General features: G+C 40.8%; 1 protein-coding gene across 12 annotated transcripts in view; it reads right to left on the bottom strand.

Moving 5' to 3' along the window:
• The window catches only part of mast4 (microtubule associated serine/threonine kinase family member 4), a 200,744-nt gene that overhangs the window by 78,663 nt on the left and 95,398 nt on the right, over positions 1-26,683 (bottom strand). Inside the window, exon 1 of one of the 12 annotated variants that reach the window (XM_089129957.1) lies at positions 24,023-24,230. The exons of the other annotated variants lie outside the window; for them this stretch is intronic. Within the exon in view, the coding sequence (XP_088986083.1) occupies positions 24,023-24,091 (69 nt within the window). The 5' untranslated portion in view covers positions 24,092-24,230. Of the gene's footprint in view, positions 1-24,022; positions 24,231-26,683 lie in introns of those variants that run through there. 12 annotated transcript variants of the gene reach the window in all.

Here is a 26,683-nt window from a genome sequence, read left to right as displayed (position 1 = left end):
TTTTGATAAGTTTAATGCGTCCTTGTTGAATAAAAGAATTGATTTCTTAAAAAAAAAAAAAAATGACCACAAACTTTCGAGCAGTAGTGGTCAAAACAAGAATAAATTTGGTCTGTGGAAACATAAGCTTGATGAGTCATAGCAGCAGATACATTAAAATAAATAATCAATTTTAGAGCACTTGTTTATTCCTTCAAACCTCAAATGAAGTTATAAAATATTTTTCCATCATTTTTTACCCAAAAATATATTCCTAAGCCAAATTGTGGTGTCAGCAAATCTGTATTGGTTAAACTGGTGTAGATTAATACAATTTACAACAATCCAATTTGATCATCTGTAGATGCAGAACTTATCACCATTCAGTAAGCACATGCAATAGTCACGGGAGGCCACAAGAGGGCATTTGAGCTGATGCATTAATAGATCCAATTTGAAACCTTTGACTTTTATAGGAGGGGTGAAGAGCTAAAGTATTATGGTATTCTGGGCTCTAATATACTCCAAATAATTACATACATATACCCTGTGATATTACCCTTACAGGGTAATGAACTCAATAAAAAAAAAAAAATAAATAAATAAAAAAAAACTTTTTATAATATTTCTACATTAAAATAAAAGAGAAAACGAAGACAGTGGTTGGACACAACATTAACACAAAAGTGTCTTGTGAGTACATCCAGTAACTTTCAGATGGTGATTATAATTATATTTTTTAGCAGTAATTTGTAATTTATACTGAAATAAATTTAACATCATCAATGCATCACTCTCATTAACAGAAAATGATTAAGTGTTCAACTTCAAATGCATATAATTGAGCTGGACCACAGTTTCCAAAAATAGGATGTCACATCTTTCCAGCAGCAGCTAGTTCCGAACTTCTGATGTGCGACTGTGACTTCAAGAATTGCCGGATGGTGCAACAGCACCCTGAGATACCGTACCCTCACCCTATTCAAAAATAATGAATGAAAAGCAGTGCTGGAGCTGCTGCAGAGCACAGCAGGGAACAGCAGTAAAATGGTGTGACTCTAGCAGGGTATAACCATGAATTCAACGCTGGGCAGGCTCACCCACGGCTGAACATGAATATATGCATTACTATTCACTCTCAAAGCTACCAGGAGAGATGTGCCTGTGGAAAGTCGAGAATGATTGAATTATATTTCCATCATTTCAATGGAGTGCAAAAAAAAAAAAAAAAAAAAAAAAAGGCATGGGGAAAGTTAAAGCAGTTTCCTGAATTCTGTATTCTGAACATTGCGGAAAATATCCATACTGCATAAGATGCATAGAAAGATTTGATTGAGAAACAGCAATCAAGTTCAAAACGCAAATTTTAACATGTCAAAAAGCCAAATTGAAAAATCAGTACCAATAAAATAATCATAATTTACTGAATTTATTGGCTGAATTTAGGAGAATGTTGTTTTGAGAATACCATAACAGGATAAAACACACCAATTGCCCTATGTACGTGGTACAAAAATGCATGACGTTTTTGCAAGAAATGCAGGTTAGATTATTTGTAAGTATTAAGGCTTGGGGATGCATGACAAATCTTTACATTATACTTGGTATTTGAAGATACTTCCCATACATATTTAAACATTAATTCATATATTTTATCAATATTTGATTTTATTACCTTTTATTGAGACATTTTTAAATTATACACCAATGTTAAAGATTCGGGGGTTGGAAAGATTTCTTAAATGTTTTTGATTAATTGTATTTGTTTAAGTCTCTTATGATAAACAAGGCTGCAAGAAGAAAGTTTCTGAGACAATGGTGTTGAGCGCCGAGCTGAAGTCATTTCTACTTAAAAGTCAGCCTTTCATCGGATAAATACATTACATTTTAAAATTTATTAAAACAGAAAATCATTATTTTATTATTATAATATTATAATATAATATTATATTATAATATTATTATTATTATTATTATGTTTTATTATTATAATTAATAATACTGTTATTATTAATATAATTATTATTAATATATATTACAATATTATTGTTATATTATATTTATATTATAATATTTCGCAATAATATTGTTTTACTGCATGTTCAATTAGAACAATATTATTGTTCAGTCAGGCTTGTTCAGCGCAGGTTTTGCATGGACCCAACCCACTTCAGCTCGGCGCTCAACACGTCTCAGAAACTTTCTTCTTCCTCCCTTGGGTAGGGTCCATGCAAAAGCTGTGCTGGACAAGCCTGACTGTTCTTTTTAGGGAGAAATGAGAGTCAGGACCCTTCGGGCTAGGTTGCGGCCCATCTGCACAATTAATCGCAATTAACATGAAATCGTGCTTAAATCGAGTTGGCTTGCACGATTATGAAATCACAAAGGCTGTGTTATTATTTTTTATGCGCAGCTTGTCATTGATTAACGGCTCTGCTCCTGAAAGCACTGCAAGTTTGAGTCACTTACAACGTGTATTTGAAAGATGAGATGCATTTATAAACTCCTTGTCTAACAAAAGACAACATACCATGCTTTCACTCCAAACTCACTTAATAATGACAGTTGAGCATCCTTCTGTGGCTTCTTACACTGAATAAGGTAGTCGTTCATTAATTAGTCATGTTTGATCAAAGTGTTGCAATCTTCTGTTTGTTCAGCTACAGCAATAGTATGATTCCACAGGGATTTCCTGGAATGACTAGTGTTGTCTACTTCTGTGGGTCATACATGGAGTTTCTGCACGAGAGTGACCTCTGGCTTTCAGATGGAGCAGCATTTACTACAGATCACAGAGTCGTGCTGCACTGACAAAGCTGCGCATAAAGTAATTGCAGCCTTTTTACCAAATGGCATGCAGTTCTCTTACAAGAGTAACCTCGTGTTGCCCAAATTAGTTTACGTTATTGAGAAAACCTCTTGTCTCGAGAATACTGAAGCCAAAAAATATCCTTATAATTAGTGTTAACTTAAAATACATTTGCTTCAGTGAGCAGACCTAGGCAAGGCAGCTCACACACCTATTGGCTGCTCTGCTGCAACTGCTGCAACCTATCGAGGGACTGCTCGTGACGTAAGCACCAATGAGGGTGCTGGCGCTCAGTCAAGTTTTGCACGAATGGGCGTGGCTTATGCCTATATAAGCAAGAGCTCGATAGGATGGTCCTTGCTTTTCATCTCTTCAGTGAAGCCTTCGCATTGCTCGATCTCTGTGAAGTCTTCATCATCGAAGAGCCTTTTCAGTAGGACGAGCTTTCTGAGGAAGCCGGTCGTCTTCTCGCCGCCTTTAGTCGCCGTTCCCGCTGCACTATTTTGCGCCCATATCCTTTCTTACGCTCTATGTGTGTTCGTTGCCACGACACTCACGTTTTTCACTGACCAAAAGAGCCGAGGTGTTGTTACAAATGCCTTGCATTTCCTGAGGCTCGTGCAGAGCCTCTCTCTCCAACTGGAACCGCCAAATCCTGTGTGTTTCCTGCTTAACACATAACATGGACCACACGCTGTCCAAGGATGGATTTCTCGAGCGCAACACCATGCGCTTGTTGACCCTGCGGGCTGGACTGGCCATCTTCAACGTGTATTCCGTGCCTCCGCCTCCCTCTTCTGCGCCATGCCATAAGAAGCGCCGCTCTCAGGGGAGAGGAGGTTCCTAATCTCAAAACTGAAAGTGGTTGACAGACGCCATCAATTCCGGCTGGGGCGCCTTCTACGAGGGCAGACCGACTTTTGGCCTGTGGTCAAGCCAAGAAAAGAGCTTGCACATAAACTGTTTAGAGATGAAGGCAGTTGAGAAAACCGTGCAGTGGTTTCCTACATAAATTGCCAGGGCGGTCTGAGATCATGGAACCTTCATCAACTGGTAGAACGCCAGACACTAGCAGAATGTGGGTCAAGACAGGTTGTCCAAGGACAATGTTCCCCCAGGGGAATGGTCTCTCCACTCTAAGACAGTTCAGCTGTTGTGGGACACCTTTGGCACAGCGGAAGTCAACCTCTTTGCGTCTCAACACACTGCTCAGTGTCCAATATGCTTTACAAAGAACAAGGACGCGCTGGCCCAGCCTGTTACCACAGGTAATCAAACGCATCAGGGAGAAGGGCTCCTCCATGCTTCTAGTAGCTCCATTCTGGCCAAACCAAGTTTGGTTTCCAGAGCTGATGCAGCTTCAGAGCTTGGCTCGGTGGCCTGTCCCATTGAGGAGAGATCTCTTCTTACAGGCTGGGGGTAGGATTTGGCACCCACAACCCGAGCTTTGAGCTCTGCATGTTTGGGCCATCAACGGGTACCCGTCAGTCTCCCCGACGGGGTGTTAAACAAGATTACTCCAGCTAGAGTGCCCTCTACTAGATGGCTTTATGCTTCCAAGTGGTCAGTGTTCTCAGGTTGGTGCTCAGCTCGCAACCTGGATCCATAAGATTGTGGGGTATCGGAGGTTCTCTCCTTCCTACAGGAGCTTTTGGATAAGGGTAGATCCCCAACCACGCTCAAGGTATATGTGGCAGCTGTTGCTGCATTTGTCAAACATTTGCACGGCCAGTCACTGGGTAGGAACAACCATGTAGAGCTAGATGGATGAAACCTCCTTGTCCCCCCTCGGTTCCCATATGGGACTTTTCCTTGGTCCTGGAAGCCATAAATAGTGCCCCTTTCGAACCTCTACAGTGTGTGGACCTTAAGTATCTCTCGTTGAAAACTGCCTTTCTGATGGCTATTGTCCCAATAAAGCGGGTGGGTGACTTACACGCACTTTCTGTTTTTTTGGGCCTAATGACTCCAAGGTCATCCTCAAACTAAGAGATAGTTATGTCCCCAAAGTACTTGCCACTCCTTTCAGAGTGCAGGTCATCTCCCTGTCAGCCCTCTTTGGACAGCAAGTCTGACGTGAATATCCTTTGCCTGGTTATGGCCCTGACGATTTACAGTACGTGGAACGTTTGGCTGCTTTCAGACAGTCAGAACAGCCCTTTGTTTCTTTTGGTGGCTGATTTAAAGGACTACATTCCTTGAAACATAGCCTTTCCAGGAGGATAGTGGACACTATTTCACTGACTTACACATCTAAGAGCCTTCATTGCCCTCTGGGCGTCAGAGCTCATTTCACTAGAGGCATGTGGCCTCTTTGTGGGCCTAGTCCAGTGAGATTTCCCTTTACGATATCTGTATGGTGGTAGGCTGGGCCTCTCCGTCTACATTTATAAAGTTTCTATAACCTGGAAGTTCCCGCTCTCCAAGCTAGACTGTTGTCAGTCTAATAAATCTGCTCAGTCCTGCTGGACTTATGTTCGCGGACTGCAAAGCTTTCTTTTTCTGAGATGAGTAAAAATCGACTTAAATATGTTAAAATAAAATGTCTTTGTATAAGCAATGTATTAAACTGCAAATTAACAATTATATGCCATATATTTATCATAAAACTATGAATGTTTAGACAAGATTTCGTTGACTAGTTTTGAATAGATTGTAAAATTTTTAATCAAATATGTTATGTCATATGTTAAATATATAGTATGGGATGTTTTCTCAAAAATAAAGGTATATTGAATTATCAAGATGTTATTATAGTGTTTGTTCCAATGTATATTCAAACTAATGAATCCTTAACTTTAAATGCATATGATAAAATGTTTGCTTTTTACAAAGATTACACTTAAATTTGTAATTGTTGTTGATTTCATAGTTTCCACAAGGTCCGCTAAATGGTATATAGGAGGTCAACGGGCTTTACGTAGTCTGGCTACCTGTGCAGCCTGGTTCTCTGTGCTTATGCTGGATAACACAAAGGGATTTTATGTGGTCCCCAAAGTGTCCCCCAATGCAGAGAGACTGACTTGAAAGGGAAAGTCTCTACTTTCGTAACTGTGGTTCTCTGAGAGTAGGAAATGAGACATTGAGTTCACCACTATTACACACTCTTACTGGCCCCTCTTGGCAGTCAAAAGATTCTGAGATAATGGCGCTGAGCGCCAAGTTATATAATGTTTGGCTCCGCCCAGCTCGTGTGCCCAAATGCAACTTGCCAGTAATTTTTACAGGTGAAATGCAATCAGGCTTCAATATTTCAAGGAGGAGGGGAAATACGAAAGCATTAGCACGCAATATATTGTTCCCTCCTCTCAGGTAATCAAGGTTATTGAGGTTCTTGCGCTTGGACGGATAAATACAAGCAAAGTTGTCAACATGCCAGATTTGAGTACCCTAGCAAACATAGTTATTTATGTTAAGTAAATGTAAACAGCTGAGAAAGACAACACATGTACAGTATTAATATATAGGATCCGTGCATTGTCTTAAAGTGACAGCAGCCTATATTCCCTTTGGTGATTCCTGTTTTTGTTAACATTAATCAAACACCAAAAGACAAACAAATCACTCACTGCAACAGCTTTTTTCATTGCTAAATTTCATTGTACCCCCACAGTGCAATGACAATAAAGGCTATTCTATTCTATTCTATTCTATTTTATTTTATTATTCTATTCTATTCTTTTCTATTCTCTTGACCGAATAACTTTTGTAACTTTAATAAGGATTAACCAATAACAGTATACTGTATGTATACCGTATATGTAACAGTATATTGAACAGTATATGCAGTTTTATTATGGCACTATACACATTTTAGAGAAAAAGTATGGAATGATATTCCGGACATTATTCAAAAGGAATTGCAAATTGTGTGTATATATATATATATATATATATATATATATATATTTTTTTTTTTTTTTTTTTTTGTTCACAGAAACCTGTCAATCAATGTCAAGGGTGAGATTATGCTATGGGGCGTGTGTGTGTTAGAAAGTGACGTCACTCACAGTCGACGGTAAAGAGGTGATGCCCCAAACAGACGCCGGTTTATTTAAAGGGATACTCCCTCAGGGTTAAACGTTTGAGTTTGACCGTTTTCGAATCCATTCAGCCGATTTTCTGATATTTAAAAGAATATACTGTAAGTAACTAGACAGTTTCTGGTCTCATTGACTTCCATAGCATTTTTTGTCCTACTATGGAAGTCAATGAGACCAGAAACTGTCTGGTTACTGATATTCTCTTAAATATCAGGAAATCGGCTGGATGGATTCGAAAATGGTCAAACTCAACTGTTTAACTCTGGGGGAGTTGTAAAATGAGTGGAGAAGAAAAAAGTGTTGCCGCAAAGCAAAAAAAGTGGAGTATCCCTTTAAAAAAAATAGAGGTTGTTGGTGAAATTGTTGGTCAATTGAAGTTGATGACAGTACATCCTCAGATTTCTTCTTACTCAGAAGCCATTTAGTTTAGATACGTTAAATGAGTTTGTGGCCTTGACCAACAACAACATCAGTAATGTTCAGTGAAGTAGCTCACAGACTTTTTTTTGACAGACAGGACAACTAAAGGACCAGGAAGACGTCCTTTACTGGACATACAAGAGATGATCGAGTACTACGTGATATGTGGTTACTCCAGCTTGTCCAGCTTGCGTGCCTGTTTGGAGTATCTGAGCGAACCATTTGTAGAAGACTGGAACAGCATGGATTAAAGTACTTCATTTTGTTTGAGGGGTGTGAAGGAACTCGACAGGGTTCGGGCAAGGGGAACACAACTGGAGTAAGAATGGCGCATGTATCCAGTCCATAGGATGGGAATAGCGCAGCAAGCCGACACTGAACCAGGGCTCACAGTGTTACTGGCTTCTATGAGAAAAGAGCACATGGGAAGCAACTGGTTCTACACGTAGGCTATAAAACCTAGTGAACCTATTAGGTGTCGCCCAGCCCGCAGCTCTACAGACATCTGTCAGCGAGGCACCCTGCGCCAATGCCCAGGAGGCAGCAACACCCCTTGTAGAGTGAGCCCGCAGTCCGGGGGGACAAGGTTCACCTTGGGACTCATACGCCAAGATGATGGCATCCACTATTCAGACGAAGAGCTGCTCTGAGGTCCTAAAGCTTTGCGTTCTGTCTACATACAGGCACAGAGCATGGACGGGACAGAGAAAATCCAGGGCGTCCTCTTCACGGACGAAGGCGAGTCTCACCCTCAACACTGCAACAGTCATATTCATATATGAAAACATGAACTGTCCACAAAAGCTGCCTCAGTGTGCTGTAACCCCAAACACGTGATACAACAATTGTGACCGGCAGAGAGAGAAAGGGAACGACAGCATCCAGAAATGCACGGGCAGAATGACATCTTGAGAAAGACACAAACTCACCAGTGTTGCTCTGTGTTTAGGAAATGAAAAAGCTCTCGCCAGTGCTGGAGCACACAGGAGAATGACCGCGGCAACACTGACACAGGAATGGAGCACCCTGTATCAGTGAAGCACTCACTTTTTCACCCTTAACCAGCCATCAAAACACACACACAACACAGAAATTGTTTGCCGTTAAGAGCTGAAAGTTTACAGTTGAGAGCTGAAAGCTTTGACTTGAAAGGCAAAATAAAGAGCTCCACCTCTTTGTTTTTTTTCTGCTTGGTTAATACTTCTTGTATATTGAAAATATTTGTATATTCTCTTTCCACTAGGAAAGTTTTGTATGTTACTTTCTTGTCAATATAAAATAAATAAATAAATAAAACACTCTTGACCGTCTACTGTGAGTGACGTAACTTCCCAACAAAAACACGCCCCATATCATAATCCCACCATTGACAATGATTGACAGGTTTCCGTGAGGCATCGGCAATGGAAATACTAACGGAATTAGTATTCCATTTGAGTTTTGGCTGGGTACATACGCAACACTGAGAAAGTGAAAAAAGCAGACATGGTTGTCAAGGATCAGAGGAGTCCAGAGAAGGTTGCAGGTAAATCTTTTTAATGAGAAATTAGTCACCACCTCACAGGCTGAATAAACAGAAAAAGTCTCTTCAGAGAAGGAAACTGAAAGATGCTCTGCAGCAGGTTCAAATGAAGAATGCGGATCTCAGCCGGAGAACCTGATGACTCTGGTGTAATGGAGTCGGTACAGCAGGCTTGAAGGCGGACCCTCCACTACACTCCTCGGCGAAGACTGGTAGGCAATGGTTGTGTTCAGACACTCAAGACTAGACAGGACAGGGAGGGACTAGAGAAACAATTACTGTGATGAAGCATCAGACAGCGATCCAACACGCGTGAAGGTCAAACAATAATCCGACAATTCAGACGAGAAAGAGAGAGCTAGAAGTAGCGTGGAGATGAGGAGAAGATAGAGAACAGGTGTGTAGTTGATGAGAACATGAGAGTCAGCTGACGGTAATGAGAGGAAGAGATAATGGATGTGTATGCGTGTGGAAAGAGAAGAAATGATGAAGTATAATCAGCAGAGGGAGACAAAGGAAAGAAAACAGAAAGAAAGAACCAGGGTCATGACAGTACCCTCTCCTCAAGGTGCGCCACCTGGGGCACCAGAGGATGACTGACGGGACCGAAGGAAGTCGTCAATCAGCGAGCGGTCCAGGACGTCCCGGGAGGGGATCTAGAATCTCTCCTCAGGACCATAACCCTCCCAATCGACCAGAAACTGATGACCCCTCACCCTGGGGCAGACGTCAGGTAATCTGTGAACACGGTAGATAGGTGCACCCGACATGGACCTGAGACAAGACAGGACGAGGAGGGGCGTGAACAACAGGCTTTAAATCAGAAACGTGGAACACAGGATGGACACGGCGGAGTTTGGCTGGCAATCTCAGTTTGACCAAGACCGGACTAAAGACCTTAACAACGCGGAATGGCCCAATGAATTTGGGAGCGAGCTTGCGCGAGGGATATTGAAGAGGGAGGTTAGCAGTTGAAAGCCAAACCCTCTGACCACAAGAATAATGGGGACTCTTGACCCGACGCTTATTGGCGGCCCAAAGAGTAATGGAGCGCGACTTACAAAGAGCAGCTCTAACCGTTCTCCAAGTTCGTCTACAGCGCTGGATGAAAGCTTGTACGGAGGGCACCTTGGACCCCAGGTCGGAGGAGGAAAAGAGCGGAGGCTGGTAACCTAAACAACTCTGAAAGGGTGAAAAACCGGTCGCAGAGGCTGGGGCGGAGTTATAGGCATATTCATCCCACGAAAGTTGTTCCGGCCAAGACGCGGGATTACGAAAAGCTAGACAGCATAACAGACGACCAATGGTCTGGTTAGCGCGTTCGGCCTGACCGTTCCTCTGGGGATGATACCCGGAGGAGAGGCTGACCGAAGCACCAATGAGGCGACAAAACTCCTTCCAAAACAGAGAAGAGAATTGTGGTCCCCTATCAGAAACTACGTTCTCGGGTAGACCATGGATTCTAAAAACGTGATCAACGAATATTTGAGCGGTCTCCCTGGTGGACGGAAGTTTAGGCAACGGAATGAAATGGCCGGCTTTAGAAAAGCGGTCTATAACTGTGAGAATAACCTGGTTACCCCTAGAGAGCGGAAGCCCAGTGATAAAATCAAGCGCAATCTGAGCCCACGGACGAGATGGAACAGGGAGGGGTCTTAGAAATCCAGCCGGAGGTCTATTAGTGCTCTTAGTCTGGGTGCAAATTGAACAAGAGGCAATGAAACAACGAATGTCATGTTCACGGGAGGGCCACCAAAACCTCTGTTTAACAGCGGCGATCGTGCCCCTGACCTTCGGGTGAGTGAATAATTCGAGCAGAAGGGGGAACAAACAAAAGACCCTTAGGACAAAGACGCGGCGTTCGAGTGTGGGACAGCGCGCGCCTAACCAGACGTTCGATTCCCCAGACGGCCGTGCCTAATATCACCCCCTGGGGAATATCACCCCCTCCTCCGTAGGCACGGTCTCTGGAGAAGGAAACTGACGAGAGAGAGCGTCAGGCTTCTGATTCTTGGACCCCGGCCGATAAGAGATAGTCAAAGCGCGTAAAGTAAAGAGACCAGCGAGCCTGACGGGCGTTAAGTCTCTTGGCAGAACGGATGCACTCAAGATTCTTATGCGCATTACCCACATAATTCCGCTCGGCAGGGGTAAGACGATGCAAGAAAAAAGCGCAGGGGTGAATCCGCTCATCAACGGTGTAGCGTTGAGAGAGGATAGCCCCCACACCCACCTCCAAAGCATCGACCTCGACGATAAATTGTCTCTCCAAATCCGGGGTGATAAGAATAGGTGCGGAAGAGAAGAGAAATTTGAGACACTCAAAAGCCGCCTGGGCGGCATCAGTCAAGGAGAACTGAGACTTAACCGAAGTGAGCGCGGTGAGGGGAGCCGCTATCTGACTAAAACCCTGGATAAAGCATCGATAAAAGTTCGCGAACCCCAAAAAACGCTGAAGAGCAACGCGAGACTCAGGAAGAGGCCAGTCAATAACCGCACGAACCTTGACAGGATCCATACTAATCCCCTGAGCGGAGATAACGGAGGCGAGAAACGTAACAGATGGGGCGTGAAAGGTGCACTTCTCGGCTTTAAAGGTTCTCTAAGCGATGTGGGGCCAAAACATTTTTTGTCACATACATCAAACGTCTCCTCACTATCGGCTAGCTGCCTGTCCCCTAAACACACTGTAAAAAAACGCGGTCTCTGTAGACACCACAGGCTCCACAAACGGCAACAAAAACAATCATGTCTCACCCGGACCACGAAACCTAACAAACAGTGTTCCAGCCAATCACTGGCAAGAAGTATTTGAGGGTGGGTCTGTGGGGTTAGTGCGCGTGCACATGAAGGGGGTGTGTGTGTGAAGGAGATAGAAGCATCAGAGGGAAGTTTGAAAAATGGCTGACACGACCAAAGAGACGTCGTTCTGAAGAACAAATTAAAAAGAAGAAGGAATCGGATAAAGGACGTGCGAAGTTCCGAATTTACATCGGTAGCAAAGTTTTTGAACGATGGTGAGAACTCCGGCGGCAGAAGGGCTTCCAGTCCGACATTCAGGTTGCTCTGTTTTTGCTGGACAGGTGGGTAACGTTAACGTTAAATTGTTTTTTTCTTCTAAATTGATGCTTATGTTCGCCAAACCCACACAATATAATTAGCTAGAAATGCACGTTCACAATTATTTCAGGAAGCACGGAAGGGAGGGGGAGGAGAGGAGATGAGATGAGATGAGATGCGGAGGAGGGAGGGTCTAGCTAGCCTCCGATTTGTTTGAAAATATTCCGAACGCCAACACCCAGGATCGCTTAGAGAACCTTTAACAAAAAGACGGTTCTCTAAGAGACGCTGAAAGACCTGTCTAACGTGCTGTACATGAATTTGGAGACTAGGAGAGAAAATCAGAATATCGCCTAGGTAAACGAACAGATTTAACATCTCCCTGAGGATATCATTAATAAGCGCCTGGAACACGGCGGGAGCGTTGACCAAACCGAACGGAAGAACGCGATACTCGAAGTGCCCCAGGGGTGTATTAAACGCCGTCTTCCACTCGTCACCCTCCTTGATGCGGATCAAATTATAGGCTTTACGAAGGTCTAATTTTGTGAAGTACCACGCCCCTTGCAGGATCTCAAACAGCGAGTAACGATTAAGACATTCACCCTCAGCGTTAAGGTGGGACATTACATAGGCAATACGAGAGCGCTCTCTCGCGTAGGTCGATGGCTGGAGAGAAAAAACAACCTCGCACTGGGTCAGAAAAGGTACACTCCATGGGTTCGCCAGCGTAACAAGGAGGATTATTTACCCGTGGCTCAGGCAAATCCAGGGTGGCAGGATGAGTGGCATCCAAATGAATGACGTGCAGCTGCTGAGAAAGATCGGCCACTTGAGCTGATAAAGAGTCCACAGCGCGGCGAGCCGCGGAGAGCTCTTAGTCGTGCCTCCCAAACAGCACTCCTTGCATCTCCACGGCGACTTGAATGGGGTGATCACCAGCCAGCTCCATCTTAGTGGTCGGATTATTCTGTCAAAGATCAGAGGAGTCCAGAGAAGATTGCAGGTAAATCTTTTAATGAGAAATTAGTCACTGCCTCACAGGCTGAATAAACAGAAATAGTCTCTTCACAGAAGGAAACTAAAAGATGCTCTGCAGCAGGTTCAAAGATGCTCTTGCAGCATCATTCACCTGATGACTCTGGTGTAATGGAGTCGGTACAGCGGGCTTGAAGGCGGACCCTCCGCTACATTCCTCGGCGAAGACTGGGTGCTGCACAGAATTGATAGAATACAGCAGTAGGCAATAGTTGCGTTCAGACAGACTGATCTCATGAAGTAGCGTGTGTATGACACGCCAATTCGTGTTTCCATTTTTTGGTGCGCCATCAAGACGCATAATCGCCTTTCAGCGTGTTTATGAACGCCGTTGACTTAACGTTATATAAATATATGAATTACCTCAACCCCGTCCCTAAACCTAACCGTCACTGGGGTTAATGGCATTTATGACTGTTCCATTACCATCCTAGGTGAAAAAAAGATATGACTTACCTCAACCCCATCCCTAAACTTAACCGTCACTGGGGTTAATGGCATTTATGACTGGAGATTTGACTGCGTGTACAGACACGCGGAATGATGCGGACGTTAATGGCGTAGACATATACGCATACACGCGGATAGCTCAAAATGCGTAGAGATAACACGCCACCTGACTCGAAAGTGGCGTATATGTTTACGCAAAAGTCATGATGTCATGTTGGTTCAGACACTCAAGACTAGACAGGACAGGGAGGGACTAGAGAAACAATTACTGTGATGAAGCATCAGACAGCGATCCAACACGCGTGAAGGTCAAACAATAATCCGACAATTCAGACGAGAAAGAGAGAGCTAGAAGTATCATGGAGATGAGGAGAAGATAGAGAACAGGTGTGTAGTTGATAAGAACATGAGAGTCAGCTGACGGTAATGAGAGGAAGAGATAATGGATGTGTATGCGTGTGGAAAGAGAAGAAATGATGAAGTATAACCAGCAGAGGGACACAAAGGAAAGAAAACAGAAAGAAAGAACCAGGCTCATGACAGTGGTAATAGGCTATATGCACAGCTGCACTACTTCCTGAACTTCAGCCAGCTCCTTGTTTCCTGCCTGCCATTATTGGCCAAACTTGATTAATTCAGGTGTGTCTGATTATTGTTGCCTTGACTACTGAGGACAAGCACACCTGAATTAATCAATTTGGCCAATAATGGCAGACAGGAAACAAGGAGCTGGCTGAAGTTCAGGAAGTAGTGAAGCTGATATGGGAAACACAATTGCAAACGGACTTTGCTTTTCCAATCGGTATTTGGCACTCAGTGTGCGTTCGCTTAAACGGAAATGTAAACGATAATGCGCGATTTGCAATTGCGTTTGGATTATGTCACTTTTTATAGACCTTATGCACCAGAGAAACAAGGGCGCTGCCATCTTTAGAAAATTGTCTTTGAAAATCTGTTTTTGCAGTCGCTCTGTGTATCTCTATGGCATTGCTGTCCATGAGTAATTCGCTTGTGAAGTGGATTTACTTAACGTAAAGTTAACGGAAGTTATCGTGAGGATTGTAATTTTTAAAGCAGATCTCTTAACAAATGTCAGTAGACCAGGACGATTTTAAAATGAGCTGTTCATTCATAAATAGGCAAGATCACTGTGAAGATACATACTGGAAGACAAAAGACAATGAGTGCAGCGCTGAAAAGGGGTGGGGCTACATAAGGTCTATAGGTCCACAAATTAAAAATACAATTGCAAATACAATTTTCAATTCCCTTTGAATAATGTCCAGAATATCATTCCATACAAAAACATGAATAAAGTGATATCAAATCAAATATTTTGATCAAAAGATCTCAATTTTCTGTTGAGTAAAGTTGCAATATTGAGGTATATGTTTTTGAAAGTGTTTATTTCGGCCAGACCTTGTCAGCACAATTGTTTTTGTTTTTTTTTACACATGACCAAATTTCACTCTTTTCAAATTCAAAACTGCAGCTTTTGGATCCTCTGTCTTTTAACTATGAATAAATTTGAGATCAGCACAAGGTCATGGTGCTAGAGGTATTGACAGACAATTTCAAACCATCCATGGGCGTTTGAAGACATCTACCTTCAGTAAATTTAATGACAGCATGTAATTGCAATGTAAAATTCCACAGCAAAACAGCCCAGTAACTCAACATTCCTTTATCTGACATAACAGAAAAAACAACATCTGTCTACTGTCTTAAACATCTCAGCATTTTTGCATGTCCTGACCACGACATGAAACTTAACGTCCCAGCTACATCAAAGCTTTAATGATACTGTTTTAAAGACCTTGCCACGATCGCATATTAATAATTCCCTTTGAAATTGTTGCATTTCTGCACCATCGCAAGATCAAAAGTGTGGCAGTGTGAAATGCTGACTTGTAAATGTAAGGGCTTCCCCTCTTTCCATTTTTTTTTCTTTTCTCAAAGTGTTTCTGATGGAAAAGGTTGACCGGATATACCATCTATTATTCGCCCCAAGGACAGTGGTGCTGAGACCCCCGGTCAAGAGGAGCAATGTTTACAATTAAGATCTATGATAAGATGAATGCTTTAACTTCAGAGACTAAGCAAGCAGAGTGAGTCTGACTCTTTACAATGCTAAGGGAAATCTGCAACTTTTTACCGCTTTGGATTCAGCAGTGTTTACCAAATGAATAATAAGCCAGTATAATTTACACAGATTATTATTTTTTTTTATAATGCTTAAATGGATGACGAAAATGGATGATGATTTATACTATTAAACTAAAAAATAGTTTTCAAATTTCATTATGCTGTTAGATTTCATGTCAATTCAAATCTTGCCAGGTTTGGTGACAAACATCATTTGTTCTTCAGAGCAAATGAGATTTGAGAGCTGAAGCACAAGAAGATGGGATTATTTTCATTGAATAAAAAAAATAGTATGGCTTCATAAGATTTTGAATACTAGAAGAGGAGACTGTAACAACTGAAATATATTTTGGAGCTTAAATCATTTAAAATCAGTAAAAGAATTTGTATTTTTGGGGGGGTGTCTCATAATGAAGGTTACTAGTCATCTAGTAAAAAGTAATTTGCAGCCTTGTCCCATTGCTAATACATGGTATTTACATGTAACATTTAGAGGTACAAATCATACATTTTGTACATTTGACAAGTGAATACAATCAAATCAAGGTTTTAATGCCATGATTTTAATATCTGTAAATAAGGATTTGTACACATTTTTACATCTGTAAAGTTCAAAGAAATCAATGTGCTTTTCATGCACAGTCTGTTCCTTTCCTAGGTTACATTGTTTCTTCTGAGGGAGTGCATATGGATCCTGACAAGATTATGACTGTGGTAGATTGGCCAAGTCCAGATTCCCGTAAGGCCCTACAAAGGTTTCTGTGGTTCGCCAACTTCTATCGGCGGTTCATTCGCAGCTTCAGCAACTAGCCTCACCTCGGACTGCCTTGACCTCTCCCAGAACGACGTTCAAGTGGTCCGATACAGCCAAGCCTGTATTCTCCAACCACAAAAGTCGCATGGTTTTCGGCTCCCATCTTAGTCGCCATAGTTTGTGGTAGAGTTCGACGCATCAGAGGTGGGGGTAGGTGCAGTTATATCCCAAAGTCCTCAGACGATGTACCCTTGCGCGTTTTGTCCCATTGTTTGTCACCTGCCGAACGTAATTATGACATTGGTAACAGAGTTGTTGGCCGTCAAGTTAGCGTTGGAGAAGTGGCATCATTGGTTACATTGGTTGTCATCTTGCCTTTGTCAGAGTGCTGTGGATGTTTCCCGTTGTTCCTGCCTGGCTTTCCTGTGTGTTCGTCTTCATCGTGTTCCCGCCAGTCGCTGTTTCTTGTGTGTTCGTCTTTGTTCAGCACCTCTGTCACCCGTGCTCCCATTCCATCCCTCTGGATTCAGTTTGTCACCACCATCCCGGATCACCTTCATCCTCCATCATCATCTTCATTCTTCACCGGAGCCATGTGCTGCCAAGTGCACTTAATCTCTGGACGTTCCCCATCACCATTCTCACAGTTTCATACCTGCTCTTTCTTCAATAAAAGACCATTTTACTTGCAAATGATTCTCTTCATCATTTCATCCCAATAATAGGTTGATCCAGGTTCAAAGCCATTTTAAAATACTCTATAAACCCATACCAGTTACGTCCTTATATCAGTGTTACTGTGCCAAGGCTGTGTAGCTTGTCAACCATTCTGCTAAATGTTGCAGAAGAACTAGATTGCTTGGCAATGAATGATTTATCATCAGTGAAATATAAAATCGTTTTTGCTGTCTCCCTACCATATTGTGCCCAACAACGCTTCTTAGCCATTCTAAAATCACTGTAAACCATGGTATTTTAGATTTTATTGGATACTTTTCTTTCTTTTATTATACACGTAATAATTTATTGATCAATAAACACCATTTCTATGGCACAGACAATTTTCACAATAACCAAGCTTACGGGAACCATGAAGTTAGGGGAGTGCTTACATTGTTCCTCCAGTAAAAAGGAAGAACTTGGCATTCAGCTGGAATTTGTATTGGTCAGACAGTAGGTCTGGGGTGAATGGTCAGGGTACAAGATTTGGGAACTACTATGGAGGTCAATCCAGCTAATAATGTGGTCATGGCACCCAGAGATCCCTCAGGGCCACAGACCAGTGTTTTCATCATCTGTAAAGGTCAGCTGATATGACAGACTGAAGGAACGTGCCTAGCTTCCCTTTCAAACCATCATATCAATTGCCCTGCAGTATTTTGTCTGAGCATTTTGATTTATATTATTACTCCACTAAGTGAAAGTCTGTTATTATAATGATATCCAAATGACTGTATAATGCAGTGAAACCGAGAGTAAAAACTTGTTACTTTTCATTAAGGATTTAGTAAGTTGTGTTTAGACCTCAGCACAGTAACAAACACATAAGCCTTCCATTTCAATTATGATCATTTAACACACTTTGACAGTCAGTTTTTTTTTTTTTTTTTTTTTCTGTTCAGTGATTCATACTGTATAAATGATACAAAGGGCAAAGACAAATATAACACTATCAAGCAGTGGCAGCAGTGTTCTGCAAAGTAAAAGTGTATGTCATGTCAAAAACCAAGTCATGGCTAGTAGAGCACAGTCTCTGGTGTACCCCCCAGCCTGGGAGTGGCGATGGGGGTATGTGGCGAAAAGGACGTGAGGCCAGTGGCATGATTAACGATGAAGGACACCTGTGAGACGCACCAGTCTCTTATCTCTCACGGAGGAGCGGAAGCATAAAAGAGGGGCGATGACTGAAAAATCAATAGAGGAACAGGCCTGAACATGTCGTGTTTAGTTTTATTATATGAGAAAGCAGTCATCTGTGAGGGGCTGCTGTCTTTTACTTTTGTTTTCATTTGTTTATTTATTATTAAAATTGTTGAACGTTCACAGGTTCCTGCCTCCTTCCCATAACATCTAAACCTCATTACAGTTAATTAAAAAACTGTAAAAGTAAATATTATTATGCATTTTAAAATATCTCAATTTATGCAGGACAAAATCAGTGGATGATTTCCAAGCAAATTTAATTTAATCTTAAATCAAGCAATAATTTATTTTCAGCCAATAACCAATTTTCAGCCAAGGCTGAACAATAAAGGCTTACTTACTTACTTACTTACTTACTTAATCGAAAAAATTTACATTTGTTTGATGTGGGTCATTTAACCGTGACAAACTTTTTCAGACTCATTTGAAGTCAGCGTTTCCTGTACTTGTTTCCTTTCATTAGCACCTCTGAAAATGAAAAGCACCTCAGCATCTCAATCTAATTTCAACATTTTTAAAGTTGGACTCTATTTATGTCAGTCAGACCCACCTTTGCAATTTCTCTTCTTATTTCATCATTTCTTTCAATCTTTCCACAAAGTCTAACTTAACTTACCTTCCGCAATCAATGAAAGGCTATATCTCCATTTTTTTTCCCCTTTCAATTTATGATTCGCCCGCAGTCTAAGAAGTGTATATGAAGAAGTGTGTATTTACTGGCCAAGAGTCAAGCTCCCACTGTTAGATTAACACAGTGTCAACCGAGCAGATAGGCAGCATATGGCATGCAGAGCACACAAATTTAACTTAGATGTGCTGATAACTTCCAAAAGAGCAGAACACACACTGAGCTGGACTGGTGGGTTTTTGATATTGCCATGAATATAGAGAGAACTAAAAAACGACCCCTCATGTCAGAACAAACATGTCGTTGTTGCAGTATTATATTTTAGATGAATCCAGCATCAGGATATAGAGTTTAAGTTCAACATAATAACAAAACATTATATTACTATTTAATTGAGCTACTTGGAACTACAACTATGATTTTCCCAAAACACTCCCCTACTCCTCTTTTGGCCATTTAAAATATCCCCACCCCAAACTCATCACATTGGTAGACATGTTGCTGTGTCAGTCTGGATGATCAGACAAACAGAGCAAAGCCCAACAAGGCCAATGTTTTTATACACTTAGGGAAATTAACATACAAATGGCTTACATTTATTTAAGTTCAATTCAGTTTACAGTTCAGTTATTTACGGGAGTGATAACAACGTTCAATAACCGAAATAACAACCATACATTTTCTGGACTCACAACTGCATTCTTAGAAAACCTGCCCTTTATGAGTGTCACACAGTCCAAGAGAGCCTCTTTGCGCCAAACAAACGCATGTGTACCGTGTGCTGCGGGTTTTCATGTGTGGTTCGGTATCTTACAGTAATGGAGATATGAGATATGAAGGTTGTAGATCCAGTCACCGTTCACCACCGGAGCCCCGTAGGTTTTGTGTTCTACGCATAACTCAAATACTCTGCGCTCTCCCCCCAGATATATACTGTAAGCTGCCATCAGTTGATGAAGATTTGACGGATAAACTTATGCCCTGATTAGACTCTTGTTGCGTCAAAAGAGACTTTTCAGTTTTATGTACATGGCCATGTTTGATAATACTTTGGTTACTGTCACAGTTGTTACTGATAAGAGAATACAGGAATGCACATCCATACTCAGTATTTGAGAACCTACTGTAAGTTGCTGCACGAACAGGACATTTCGAGCAGTAAGTAAAAGCAGGTGACCGTGTGAACGCCATTGCACATTCTGCTTTCCAGTGCACACAAATAAAACGCCAAACGGCTAATATGTGAATCATGCACATTACTAGTGTGGAAAATGAAAATTGATTGATGTGTCAATATGGGCACAAACCTCCTTCATTCACACTTATTGAATTCTGATATATCACCATATTATGCTCAGCAAAGCACTATTGCCATAGCCAGTCTTTGTGAAAGCGACAAACTAAGATTACTCACTGTAAGCATAATTCAAATCAAATATGACGATTCAGAAAAAAACAAAAAATGTAAGATATTCAGTCTATATCACAACAGGTATTTATTGACTTCCATAAATCTATTTTGATTGCACAGCCCTTGGACACAAACAAAACACACACACACACACACACACACACACAAAAAAAAAATCATAACCTCATAACTGCCAAATAATTACTTTCATGCTAATTGCATGTGCACATCTTTTTTATTAGACCAAGCCTAAATGTGAATTTAAGCTCAATGCAACTAAATTAATGCAGGGAGGTGTGACCCCATGAGCTTCTGAACACATTCACTGCATCTGTAATTACAAAGCTAATACAGCACCACTACTGTCTATTCATTCTAATTACCTGCCAGTATTAACTGTCCATTTCAATAAGTTCTGCTGACAACAATATCCCAGTAGATACAGGCAATCCTACAAGATACAGCCAGGAAGACCCATGTTTATTTGATAAACAATATGTTTTAGTCTTTTTGAATCACATTAATCAGTTTAATGTCATAATGGATTTTTTTTTAATAAAAAAAAGAAATTGGTTTCTTTTATGTCAGAGAACTTCCTGCTATACGCCTTATTCACGGCAGCGCCATCTTTGATTTTTAATAAGAATGAAAGCGAGGCTGTGAGGGATAGACTTGCATCTCTTCAATGGGCTGTACTGTTATTTAATGTGTTTTCAGGTTTTCTGCTCATGAAACACTGGAAAAATAACTTTCAAAGAAATGTCAGTTGACAAAAAACTCCCAACAATGCAAGCTGTGGAAAATTGTAAGTAATCTAGCCGCTTTATTCAGCTTTTTACAGCGGATGCCATTGGAAACACGGTAAGTCTATCCCTCACAGCCTCACTTTCATACCTGTCATGGCGCTGCTCTGAATAAGGTCTATTGTATTTTTCCTACTATGAAAGTCAATGGCTCCCGTCAACTGTCTGTTTACCAACATCTAGTTCAACAGAAAAAAATTGGAAAAAAAAACTCACAGGTTTTGAACAATGGTGAGTAAATGACGATAGAATTTTCTTTTTCTTTTTTGGGGGGTGGATAGAACGAATGAACAAATGAATGAATGCAAATTAATGAATGCACAAATTAATTAATGCACGAATGAATGAATGAATGCACGAATGAACGCAAAAAAATAAATAAATGAATGAATGAATGCACAAATGAATCAATGTGCAAATTAATGAAAGAATGAACAAATTAATGAATGAACAAATTAATGAATAAACAAATTAATGAATGAATGAACAAATTAAGAGCCTTGCTCTGCTTTCAGACAAATACAAAAATATCGTCCCATGTGTAAATAGGAAATCATTAAGTTAAAATAAACACATTGTTTCTATTGAAGACTGTGTGGCGAGTATTCTGTCTTGGTGTGAGCAAGCCTTTAGATTTAAACTCCAACATAATTATACTAAAGTGAAAGCTCTCCCAAACACAATTAGAAGTGAGCTGTGTTTAGAGGGTCTCAGAACAATTGCCCTGCTTGCTGCAGCTACCTTGATATAATTGACATAAAGCAGCTAATTGACTTAACCTTCTCACCGACACCAACCTGTCTAAATTTAGCAATCTAACACACCGACTTTCGCTGCAGTAGTGACAATTACAATATTAACTGAATGACTTCAGGAAGTTCCCTAACATAAAAGAAACCGTAAAAAAAAAAAAAAAAAAAAAATGTCCCAATCCCCCCACCCCCACACACAATAGTATCTCAGATTTATGAGATCATAGCCTGAAGCAGAGTGCAGAATAGTGCATTGACATGTATTTGTCAGTGTCAAACATGAAATCATACAGCAGAACACTAAATCTTCTCCTCAGGGCATTTTTTTTTTTTTTGTCATCAGCTGCCGTGATGCCCACATAGCACATACTGTAGAGTTTACTAACAAGTATCCCTTTACATGCCTAAACAAATGAAAGACTGCAAGAGTCCCAATCTATCTTCACCATTCCACAAAGAGTACTGAGATTAACAGCCAGTATGGTATATAGTATATATTAAAAAAAATTTGTTCCGCAAATAATGGAAAAAAAAAAAAAAATCTGAAAAGTTTCTTCTTTTTGTGTTCATTGTTATAAACCAACCATCTTGGATATTTTCACATTTATTGCCAATGACACACAGGTAATACACTAAAATGGGAAAGACCAATTGATTATTTATTCTTTAGCATGTATTAAAACTGATCTGAAACAATCGTACTCAGAATTAGTGTTGTCAAAAAACTCGGTACTTCGGTACCAAGTCGGTACTAAAAAAAAAAAAATGTTACGGTACCAGCTTTTCTAGGTACCGAGTACCAGGTTAATCCAGTTCTGTTCTAGACGCGATGTCTGAAACGTGCACAGTTGCGTCCTCTTTATAACGCTGATATGGCTCTCTCTCTCTGAATCCACTTGTTGAAACGAAAGGAGGAAAGAGCCACAAATGGAAATATTTTGGATTAGGCTAATGTCACGTTGCCATAAGAGGCCGATTACATGCAAATTCGCAATTTCAAATATAGGCGTGATTCAAGCGCGCTCATAATAAAAACTCGTTGGCGTTGCATAGCAACGACAGACGCCGCGTGAGAGCAAGCGCTTTGGAAAGAATAAGCACGCGCAAAAATATAATTAAAAAACACGCGCGACATGTGAACGGCCTCTAAAGTGCTTTCGGGGTAGTTTTACGAGTACATGAGCACAGTAGTATCCACCCGACACCAGAGTACTACTGGTATTAGTATTGTCATTTAATGTCAGTGTCAGTTCTAGACGTATTCTTGCCTTTATAACTCAACAGGTTTAAAAAGCCTTTTTAAAATTAAATATGAATGCAGTTTTAGATTAAATAAAAAGGACAGTCAAGTCAAATAAAACATGTTTTATGGTAATGCTACAAAGGTACAATTCATCAACATTACTTAGTTATCAACACATTGAGTGAAAAATATATTTTTACAACATTAATTAATGTTTGAAAATGTTATTTATTACAAACACCTGATTGTTCATGTTTGTTCACTTCATTCATTGTGCATTAAATAAATAATGGATTAAAACTTTACAAACAACTTTAAAAATGTGTTAGTGTATACTATTGTTTATTTTAGGTCATTTTATCTAATCTTTTTCTAAAGTGTTTATAATACAAATGTACAGTTTCCATACTTGTAACCGTGATAAACACTTAAATATATGTAAATTTAAACTAAGCTTTGGTACCGAAATTGGTACCGAGAACCGTGAATTTTAACTGGTATTGGTACCGAATACTGAAATTTTGGTACCGTGACAACACTACTCAGAATCCAGCTTGAATTCAATATTCAAAAAAAATTAAAATAAATAAATTAAAAACATACCATGACAGCAACTGGTCAGATTAAATGACCTGTCAAACACCTCAATATAAGTTTTATGTCGGAAAAAGCACAGCTTCATTTGGTCTTATTACCATTACCAAGAACTCAGACAAAAGAAAGACAACTTTTTTTTTAATTAATAAATATTTTCCTTGTGTATCAGTTTTGTGAAGTTGATGATCTGAGAAACTGAGAATTTCTAAAGGTATAAGCTACTTGCAAACGTTCAGAAACAAGTACCAAATGTTTGCACTTTGCAGTCTTTCCAAAGACAAAACTCACAAATTTCACCTTCCAGTGCAGCATTTGGATGTTTCAGCACGTGGAGACACAGACTCCATTCTGTAATTCATCCCACATCCAGGTCTTCACGAAAAAGCAACAAAACTCCCAATGAAGCGGCAAACACCCACGCCCCACATCGCTTTATATTCCCTACCTGTAGCCCGCGTCTCCTCAGAATGCTGGACTCATCCATGCCAGAGAAGAGGAGCGCACACTCTCTCATTCGCTCTCTCGCTGCGTTCGTGCGCGTCTCGCCGCTACTTAGCCATACTGCACCGCACTGCCTCCTCTAGCGCTCCCGCACACTCCATCTAATCCAAGCAGCTGCTAAAGACTTACATCAGAACTTATCTGATTGGAGGGGGGCCGGTCAGCTGACATGTCGCTGTTTCACTCTCTTTGAACTTCAGGACAATGTGTGAGCATGTACGTGTTTGAAGAGGAGAGAAGATGTGAGCGTGTGAAAGAGAGAGATTGTGAACGAGTGTTTGATTAGAAAGAGCAAGAGAGATAGGGAGGGGCGAGACAGGAGTGGAGAAATGGGGGGGGGGAGAAGGCAGGCAGATAAAATTCAGTGTAAAATCCCACGAGGGCAGCCGATTCATCCCCTCACCCCCCAAACAGCCACGTTCAGTGGTGGCCAGGGTGACTGCTTGCGGGAAAGAAAAGGCAGGAAATCCTGTCGTGCATTGTTTTGCCAGCGCTAAACAATGCAGCTGGCATCCTGTGTGTGCGGCCGCCCTCGGTCAATGGTGTTGGCGAGTTAATGTTGAGTGGTATTGAGCTCCTATTTGTCTTTCAACTGGAGCTGCAGATAAGGAGTCTGGAATGAAGGTCAGGGGACTAGGCGGTCATGGCCAGGCTGAATTGGGCAGTAATAAAATGGAAGGACCGCACAATGAGACCATGGAGTACACAGGGCATCATGTAAAGTCATTATTGTGATGAGCCACAGTGGACAGCAATAAGGAATGAGATTTCCTTCCCTTCCAACATATACAAGTTTGTACAAACCTAAAACCTTCTCAAAACGTAGCAGATTTTTGTTAATCCACTTTTAAAGCACCACTTCTACAACCATCCTCATGCAAACAATGTCTGGTCAGTCCTCCGCGAGTTACGCTGATTTGTTTTTCAGTGTCTTGACTTACGTTGGGCTTCAGAGTCAAAAAAACGACCTAACATATTGCCACATCTGCCACATCCGGCCGGTGACTTGAAAAAAATGTGCCTGCCATAAATATTTTACCAGCCATGAAACTGTCTATGCATTATTTAATAAAAAAAAAAAAAAAAAAAAAACACTACTACTAACACCACCACCTGGTCATTCACCATTGTGTTCATTTGAATTAATTAAAATTGGCTTAATTAAAAAAAAAAAAAAAAAAAATTTTACATCTTGTCACAACTTGATTTAATGGAGAAGGAGAATGAGAAAAGAAGAAGGAGAAAAAGAGAAGGAGGAGAAGAACCCCCCCCCCCCCTCAACATTTTGAATAATTGCAGGTTTGAGCTACTTAGAAAATGTAGCATTTGCTATTTGTTTATAATACTCTATAATTTCAAATAATATTCCTATACCTTCCAGTCTACTACCTAGATCAGCCAAAAGACTGTTTGCGCTTTTCCTGTGAGTCTATAATAAGCTAATGGTACTAAAATATTATTTAAAAGCCAGGGTAATAAGTGTAAACAAACAAATGAGTGGTTAAAATGGTTGGAGAAACGGAGTGGAAAAGTCAACAAGTTCTTACCCTGCTTGAAAATGTAGCTAAAACCGCTTAACATGTTATCTAGATTTACATTACTTCTAGTTGGTACAAGTTGGTCAATATCTGATCCTAGTCTGAGCAGTTCCATGCTAAAATGTCAAGTTCCAATCTGATTGCCATTACACAACTTCTAAGACCCCGTTTACACCTGGTATTAAAATGCGATCTGTATCCAGATAAGTTATCCAGATAATAAAAAACGCATGTTAATGCAAGGTGTAAACGCGTTGTGATCGGATCGTGATCGGATCTGCCTGACCACATCTGGAGGTAGTCTGGCTCGCATTGTGTCCGGATCTTTACTAGGTGTAAACGCAATCTGGTTGTTGAAACCACATATGTATATTTTACTCCTCCCAAAAATGCTAAAAAATAAACGAGTGAGAGCGTGTTATATAGGCTATATAGTCAGATGCGACACGCGACACGCATCACCGCAGATGAGCAGCTGAGCGTCTATTCAACGTGCAAACATCGCAAATAAAAGTGAAAGTAAGTCACAGACGCAGTTAACACATCTTCAAGTAAAGAAACGAAATTATCTTACCAGGCCTGTTGCCACTCTCTCTTATTGATGTCTCTGATTTGGAAATTAGCTGATGATCAATAAAATGCCGCTCAGATCTGTTGCTTTTGGTGGCGTGCAATCCATTAAATCTGCATATAACGCAGGAGGTGAAGATCAGATTTATATCCGTTTTGCAAAAACACATTTATGTGGCCAGGTGTAAATGGAATCAGTACTTATTATCCGGATAACTTATCTGGATACAGATCGCATTTTAATACCAGGTGTAAATGGGGTCTAAGAGTCAGTTCGTATAGAAATTCAGTTGTTGAAAATTACAAATGTTGCATTGTACTCAATTTAGTTTGCGGTTTTCAGTAGCAAGTAAGCCACATGTCATTGAGCAGAATTGTTTTGCACTTTGGGTTTAGCTTTGGTTATTTTAGCCATGGAACAAATGCACAAACTAAGCAAACTAAGTGGAAAAGATTTCATGCTAACAGTCAAAAGTCCAGCTATACAAAACTTATTC

Source organism: Pimephales promelas, chromosome 4 (assembly GCF_988280905.1).
Source record: "Pimephales promelas chromosome 4, fPimPro1.hap1.1, whole genome shotgun sequence".
NCBI classification, from domain to species: Eukaryota; Metazoa; Chordata; class Actinopteri; order Cypriniformes; family Leuciscidae; genus Pimephales; species Pimephales promelas.
Note: the sequence above shows the minus strand (reverse complement) of the source record. Positions and strands in the feature narration are given on the sequence as shown.